At 47.1% G+C, this 8,118-nt stretch overlaps 1 protein-coding gene across 4 annotated transcripts in view; it reads left to right on the forward strand.

The window, feature by feature from the left end:
- Ncald (neurocalcin delta) overlaps positions 1 to 8,118 on the forward strand; it is a 357,614-nt gene that overhangs the window by 335,003 nt on the left and 14,493 nt on the right. For all 4 annotated transcript variants that reach the window (XM_005368114.3, XM_026789775.1, XM_005368115.2 and 1 more), the window contains one exon: positions 771 to 1,167. In XM_005368114.3, coding sequence (XP_005368171.1) covers positions 790 to 1,167 — 378 coding nt within the window. In that variant the 5' untranslated portion in view covers positions 771 to 789. The remainder of the gene's footprint in view (positions 1 to 770; positions 1,168 to 8,118) is intronic.

The raw sequence follows: 8,118 nt of genomic DNA on the forward strand, positions 1-8,118 counted from the left end.
AATCACTCACACTGAAATACATATTTAAATATGTCCACACACACACAGTGTGGAAGCACTCACACCGAAATACTAGCTGCGTTTGTCTCAGCGACTCAGGTTTGAAGATGCTGCTGCTTTGTTCCGTGCGACGCTGTGGTTGCTTACTCTTTGGTTGTGGGCAGTGCCACTGTTAGGATAAGATGATACAAGGTTTTGTTCCATAGGCCATAATCACAGGGCGGGAACAGCTTTCTGAAGCACCATCTTCACCATCTACACGCCAAGAGGCCTGTAGTCTAACTGGAGCAGCGGAGGTTCACACTGGGTTTCCATTTTCCTTCTTCTTGCACTATGGCTTCCGGAAGTGCATGAGTCACACTTTACATGGAAGCAAACTGAGAATGAAACATGCTAAAATCTTTGTCTCTCTCTCCCTTTTTCCCTCTCCCTCTTCTATTCCTTTCGTTCTACTTAAAGAATTTGAAATTAGAACTCTTGCAAATTGATGAATTAAGAATGAATTGTCTGCCTTCCTTCTACATGCCTATCTGACCATCTCTTCACCCGTCTGACCGACCATCCAACCATCCATCCATCCCTTTCTGGTTGGTTCTAGCTAACACGACTTTTCTGCATCTTTGACTGACTTGTTTTCTATCATTTTCTTTAGCTATCGGGCTAATATAGAGTTTGTTTTTCCCTCTCCCCAAGGAACAATCCCAGATGATCATATGACCCTAAAAGATAGCTCTAAAAACTATGATATGTATTTTCTTTTCTCTCTGCAGTTAAGTTCTTGCCACCAGGATGGGGAAACAGAACAGCAAACTGCGCCCTGAAGTCATGCAAGACTTGCTGGAAAGCACGGACTTCACTGAGCATGAGATCCAGGAGTGGTACAAAGGCTTCTTGAGAGACTGCCCCAGCGGACACTTATCAATGGAAGAGTTTAAGAAAATATATGGGAACTTTTTCCCTTATGGGGATGCTTCCAAATTTGCAGAGCACGTCTTCCGCACCTTCGATGCAAACGGAGACGGGACAATAGACTTTAGGGAGTTCATCATCGCCCTGAGCGTAACGTCGAGGGGCAAGCTGGAGCAGAAGCTCAAGTGGGCCTTCAGCATGTACGACCTGGATGGCAACGGTTACATCAGCAAGGCAGAGATGCTGGAGATTGTACAGGTAGGGCCCCTGGCCGGGCAGAGAGAAGGGCATTTGTCACAAGACCCAGATGGGCCCCGGGAGAGCGCAGGTCTGTGTTTATAAGATGGTGTGTTGCCAGGACAGTTAATATGGTTCACTTAGTGGTTCTGAAAATTTTGAATTTGCATGCAACAGACATTACATAAAAATCTAAGTTGGTTAGAATGTCTTGAAAACTTAGGAGCTCCAGCTATACTGCCTACACATTCTTACCTGTCAGTGGTCAGCACACTGCGGGGGGACGGGGCTCTTCTGTTGGCCACCCTTGGTACAATCCTCCCATTGATCAGCTACAACAGCCTGCCCAGACTTGGGAGTTTGGGGTCTTGTCTTCCAAAGTTGTGTCAGCCCCGAGTTGGGTGCCCACCTGCATTTTACAGGGACTAACTCTGTGGCTTTGATCTCTTAGCCAGGAGAAGCGTCTTCACCTGTAAAACAGAACTGTCATGTCATGGGGTTAAGATTAGAGATGATTCTCCCTGTCACTGTTCTGTTGCTGTGAAGAGCCCCCATGACCAAGGCAACTCTTATAAAAGAAAGCATTTAGTTGGGGGCTTGCTTACCGATTTGGGAGGTTAATTCATGGTCATCATGACAGGAAGCAGACAGGCAGGCACTGGAGTAGTAGCTGAGAACCTCACATCTTGATCCAAAGGCAGAGAGAGAGACTGGGCCTGGTGTGGGCTTTTGAAACCTCATAGCTCACCCCCAGTGACACACCTACGTCAACAAGGCCACACCTCCTAAACCTTTCTAAACAGCTCCGCTATGTGTAGACCAAGCTTTCAAACACGAACCTATGGATGCTGTTGTCATCCAAACCACCACCCCTGCCTAGCCCAGGGCCAGCCACATAGAAAAGATGGTTGTCATTAATTTGCAGGTTTGTAGACTCTTAAACAAGAGCAGGGGCTGGACTCGAAGCTTTGCCCCATCAGAGGTACAAATAGATCATCATTTTCCTAGGAGACAATGCATCTGGCCTCCCTGAACCATCCCCTCCGGGGACTTGCTGGTAGGACAGTAGTAGTTGCAGAGTGCTAAGCAGTGGGTGGGACCCAGAGACAAGCCTAAGGAGGAGGTCAGGAGGGCTTCAGTGGCAGGTGTTATTAAGGACTAGGTGGATGGCCAAGCCATTGCGGTCCAGGCAGGTGAGGGGAGCACAGAGAGGTAGCATACATCAGCAGAGAGCAGGGTTTCTTAGAGGGCTCAGTTCAGAGGTCCTATTCCCCTGGGGACAGCTGGACAGATGTCCTACTTAGATAGAGTGGCTGCCCTGGGAAAATGTGGAGCGCTGAATGGGAAGGGGTATAACAAGGGAAGAGTGCAGCTAGCTGGCGGAGAACCTCAGGGACCGTGACAATGGACACCAGACAGAGCTGAAAAGACCACTTTAGAGCTGTGACTGAACCTGGCAGCAAGAACAAAGGGTGGAGCCGGCAGGGGCGTTAAAGGGACAGCACAAGCATTGGGAAGATGCGGGACCAGGGGTCTCCAGGACACCACCTCCCCCAGCAATGTCTCCCAGCTCTGCTAAGCACTTCTCTTTTCTGACTGTTCACTAGTAACTGTCCCTTCACCAGAGGGTAATGAAATTAAAAAGTTAGATCAAAATAATCCCTTAGTGATGTAGATCTTAGCAGAAATAAAGGTTGTCTGTCCTTCCCTGTGAGGGTGGACATCAAATGTAAAAGATGGGCAGATAAAGGGCTTGAGAGATAGGTCAGCAGTTAAGAAGAGCTGCTTATTCCTCCAGAAGACCTGGGTTCAATTCCCAGCACACACGGCAGTTGACAACCATCTGTAACTCTAGTCGCAGAGGACCCAATGCCCTCTTCCGGCCTCCACGGGACATACATGCAGGCAAACACCCATACCTGTACAATAAATTAAAAATATTAAGAGAAAGTTATTCATTATTCCATCCTACTCACTACTGAAAATTTTTAAATGACATATTTCCTGACTCTTACACTGCTTTAAAAAATTCAATTAATTCTATAAAGTATATGTAATTTTCTTATCTTGCCATTTAACCAACCAAAAAACACAAGTTTTGGTGTGTTTATAAAAATGTCATAAAAAGGGGTTGGAGAGATGGCTCAGAGGTTAAGAGCACTGCCTGATCTTTCAAAGGTCCAGAGTTCAATTCTAACACCCATATGGTGGCTCACAACCATCTATAATGAGATCTGGTGTGTGTGCAGGCCTACATGCAGGTAGAACACTGTATACATAATAAATAAGTAATTTTTAAAAGTCATAGAAATGTTTAATAAAGATAGGCAATGACTACATAATAATCCAACAGATTATTATAATTAATTTTTTACTGCTGGATATTTAGGCTACTTCCAGTTTTCACTTTTAGACAAAATAGTTCATCTTTTAAAAATTATATAAAAAGATTACTGATTTATTTTAAGTTTTTTATTTATAGGATAATTTTCTTGGCCTGGAATCCTATAGTATGAGGGGTGAGGCCCCTTTTGTTCCATCCCACTCAGCTAGCTTACACCCATAGTAGGAGGGCATGGGCCGCATCCCGCAGCCCGGCCTGCTTAACCCCAAAATAACAAAGGAATTGTATTAATTTAACTGCTGCCTGGCCCATTATATCTAGCCTCTTCTTGGCCAACTCTCACATTTTGATGTAACTCATTTCCATTAATCTGTGTTTAACCATGAGGTCGTGGCTTACCGGGAAAGATTCAGCATCTCTGACCTGATGATTTCATGGCAGCTCTCCCTGTCTGCCTTCCTCCTCCCAGCATTCAGTTCTGTTTTCCCACCTATCAAAAGGCCAAGGCAGTTTCTTTATTCAACCAAAGAAAGCAACACTAATACAGAAGGACCTCCTACACCAGAATCCCAATAACTGGGTCAAAGGGCATGGACATTTCTAAGATGTCTTGATACATTCTGTCAGGGTATTTTTCCTAATGCCCCCTCAAGCATATATAGAACATCTCCATATTATTTTACAGTTTCCAAAGCTATTCATCGTGCTAGAGAGAGAACACACCCCCAGTTACCTGAAGACATCACCAACAGGCCCCATCTCATGAAGATTCTGCCTCCTTCCCGTATGGCCACAGACACAGGACCAAACCTTTGCATACTGGGCTCTGGGCACGTAGGATCCAGCTGTAGCTTGCATCCTTATTAGGCCTTTTTGGCTGTTGTGGTTTGTTTTCTTATTTGGTGCTTCGTGAGCACAAGGCAGTCACACTCAGTAAACTGCACCTTAGCTCTTACTTCACAGGGTCTGCCTTTCCCGGCTTGGAGGGCTGGGCTCCACCCCTGCAAGGGCGCAGAGGGCTGGGCTCCACCCCTGCAAGGGCGCAGAGGGCTGAGCTGGTCCTCATTTTGGACAAAATTTCTTCCTAAGTGGAGTCTGGACTAGAAATGCCCGTGAGTCGGTGTTGTCCCTGACATTGTTTGACCAGTTTTCCTGGGTTTTGTGGCTGCTGCTGCTGCTGCTGAACTTGTAAATACCAAGACGGGAAGGAACCGTCAAAGATGTGATCTTTGGGAAAAGGAGACGCAGCTGTGCTCCCTCCTCTGTTGACCACAGCTTGGCAGGGACCCTGGCAAGGGGAGCAGTGTTCGGAAAAGACTTTGTCCCTGTGCCTTGGAGTGCAGTTTGGAAGAGAAAGTGAGAAAACCGCAGAGGATGCCAGCAGACACCTGAACCCTGGAGGTGGGGCGGAGGCAGAGTCGCGGGGGTCCACCCTGTTTCCTAGGGAACACAAAGCCTGGTAAATCCTGAGATGTGCTGAGCCTGCCACAGGCAGCTCCTCATTGTAGAGTGCCCCAAGCCACTGCCAGGCCTTCGTGAGTGTCCAGATCTAAACTCTAAGAACACGCATGGCCTTCAAACATGCCTGCATGACTATGAGGGTCTTAAGAAGCCTGCCAATGGAAGACTCAGATGTCCTCAACCATTTTATATGGCCCATATCCTAATGGTTAATATTCATGATTGCAAATACCACAGGGCACCCTGAAGTGACTTCAGATCATCAAAGAGATTAAATTAGATGTGAAACCATTTTCATACCAGGGGCTGCTTTGCCAGCTAAGAATTCACGCATCCACCTCATTCTTATGCTAATTCCCACTCTCAATTATTCCTGATGAATTGGAGTCCGGATTTTTCTTTTCTTTTGTTCCCTCCCCCTTTGAAGGCCCTGGCGCTGTCACAGGAAGCCCCTTGTGGGGATGCTCTTGGCTTTGCCCTAGCTAGTCGGCACCATTTAGGAAAACATTCATTTGGTTACTCACTGCTGCGGCTCAGGGCTGAGCTTGGCTAAACAGCTGTTAGGAAGCAGGAAGGCGGGACCAGCTGTGGCCCGGGAGCACCCTAAACAAACTCAGAGTTTGAAAGTCACACGCTCTGACAGCAGTTTCCTAGCTGAGTCCTCCCGCCTCCCTTCAAGACTTGGCAATTCAAGCCATTTAGTGGGGGGAGGCGCAGATTTAGGATCAGCTACAAACACTGACGACGGGGCCAGGATGTAGACCAGGAGGAAAATGAGCACTTGGGCTTTGCATGGACGGGGAGAGAGAGATGTCATTCAGAAATCAATCCTCCATTCGCTGTACTCAGATATCGCCTGTGGCTTGGTATCGGTAGTCACATCACGGCGTTTGTGACAAAAGAAAACAGCAAACTAGAATTCATTTGTATTTCCTGATATTGGTGGGAAAGGCTAGATGCACCACACCGGTCTAGATTCAGTGTGCTGCTGAAGCAGGCTGAATTAGCCTCCTACAGCAGCTACTGTAAGGAGCATCCAGCCTCAGTCTGGCCTCAGCTTCACTGCACTAAAATTAAGGTGTCCTGAGGGCTGCCTCCCCTTCCAGAGCCATTTGGAGGGGAGATTTCTTCTCTTCCCCAGTTTCTAGAAGATGCTTACATTCCCAGATATGTGTCCCTGTTCATTCACCGTCAGAATCAGCTGCAGCAGGCTCACGCTGCTGGACCATGACTCCGCTTCTCTCTCCCATGCATGCATTCGGTCATGCAGCTATGAATATTAATCACCAGTTCCTTATGTCTTGCTGGGGCCATGCGTGGGATCTAGAGGCACACTCTCTCATCTCCATATCTGACATTCAACTTGTTTTGTGAAATTTCCTTTCTATCTAAGGTCAGACAGCTCCAGGTTCCAAGGGTTAGGACGTGGCCATACGTGGGGGATTATTGTTCCGTCTCCCACATATGCTGGGTGTAACTGTGGCTCTCTTTTAAAGAAAACTATTCTCACTATTTTGGTGTACCATCATCGGGATAAACAAGCAAAACCATCTGTGAATTTGGTTAGGGCATTAAATGAACTTTATTTTTTTTTTACATTTTTGCTCTTATTTCCTTTTAGTGACAAATTTAGGATCATGATTTTAGACTGATTTTGATTATTGTACTGAAGCTCTTTCTTGGAGTCTCAAGACATTGTTTCAACTTTGATCTTCCCTCCATTGTACACTAGATTCTTTCCTCTTGATGGGAACACAGTCCACCCGTGACTTTATGAGGAAGAAGAATCTTTTCTGCATTTCATAGTTCCAGCTCCCTGCCCTGCTGGGGACAGTCTGAATGCCCACACACCTGTCATAGCACAGGCTGAGTCTAAGGAAGGGGCCAAGTAACAGTTGAGAGGCACCAGCAGATCTCCCGTGGGTGCCTAGAACTTCTCGGAGCGGTGGGAGACAGAAGCAACCCCTGGGGGATGATAGGCACGCATCATTCAGTATAAGAGATGGGGCTACCCTTGCCTCCCTTCTGTTCTTTCTCAGGAAGTCACTAAGCAAGAGTCTTGCAAGGACAACAGCAGCAGGCTGTCACCGGTGAGATGTACAAGTACTCGGTGAGATGTACAAGTACTGCACCACAGCCGATGGGATGCACAAACCATCTAGTGTCTTCTGGAGTGAGTGTAGAATGCTTTTTGTTTATCAGAACTTTGGTCTGTCGACCTGTGGTTTTCCCCAGCATTGGGATATTATTTTAGTAATGATGCTTTCGAATCTCTTTCTGAGTTCCGCTCTCTCTTGGCTCGTTCAGTCTCTGTGTATGGACTCCACAGCCCAGAGGCCACATACCACCCACCAGCGTCCTGCTGTGTTGCAGACATTATGTTTTGTCCCTTTCTGTCTTGGGTGGCTTCCCCTCACGTCTGCACCAGTTCTTTCTACAGGAAGGTCTAGTTTGCCATCAATCTCTCTGTGTGTATTTTCCACCTCGAACGTTGTAGCTTTCGTTGCCAGGAGTTTGATCTAGGGCTCCTTTGTGTCTTCCCCTGTCTATTTTGGGGACACAGCAGCACGGTTTCTGTAACCGTCTCGATGGCCTCTGCTAATTATAACATCCATGTCAGTTCTAGGCCACTTGACGGATCCCTTCCTCCCCCCTGAGTGCTATGGTGGCGTTCACTCACACGCCTGCTACGTTTTTATTGGGCACGAGACATTGTGAGATTTTTTTTTGGAATATTTTTTTAAATATAAATATCCCTATGCTTTGTTCTGAGATGTAGCTAAGTTGCCTGGAAACAGCTTCAAGTTTCCAGACCTTGCTTTTAAAATTTGATAGGTGACGCAGAGCAGGGTCATCTGTGACTAATTCCCCACTACTGAGGTAAGGCCTTTCAAAGCAGGCAGGACCACACAAATCAGGAGGTTTTCCATGGATGGGAAAAACAGACTTTCTTCTTGACCTTGGACCAGGCGCTCTCCCCACTCACCCTTTCATCTGGTTCTTTCCACCTAGTCTTTGGTCGCTCTCCGTCTGCACAGGACTCAGCTGGATATCCAGAGGGACTGATGGCGGCCGCTCTGGGGTTCTCTCTGTGTGGCTGGACACCCAAGGGGACTGATGGCTGCTCTGGGGTTCTCTCTGTGTGGCTGGACACCCAAGGGGACTGA

Source organism: Microtus ochrogaster, unplaced genomic scaffold, assembly GCF_000317375.1.
Source record: "Microtus ochrogaster isolate Prairie Vole_2 unplaced genomic scaffold, MicOch1.0 UNK29, whole genome shotgun sequence".
Lineage (NCBI taxonomy): Eukaryota > Metazoa > Chordata > Mammalia > Rodentia > Cricetidae > Microtus > Microtus ochrogaster.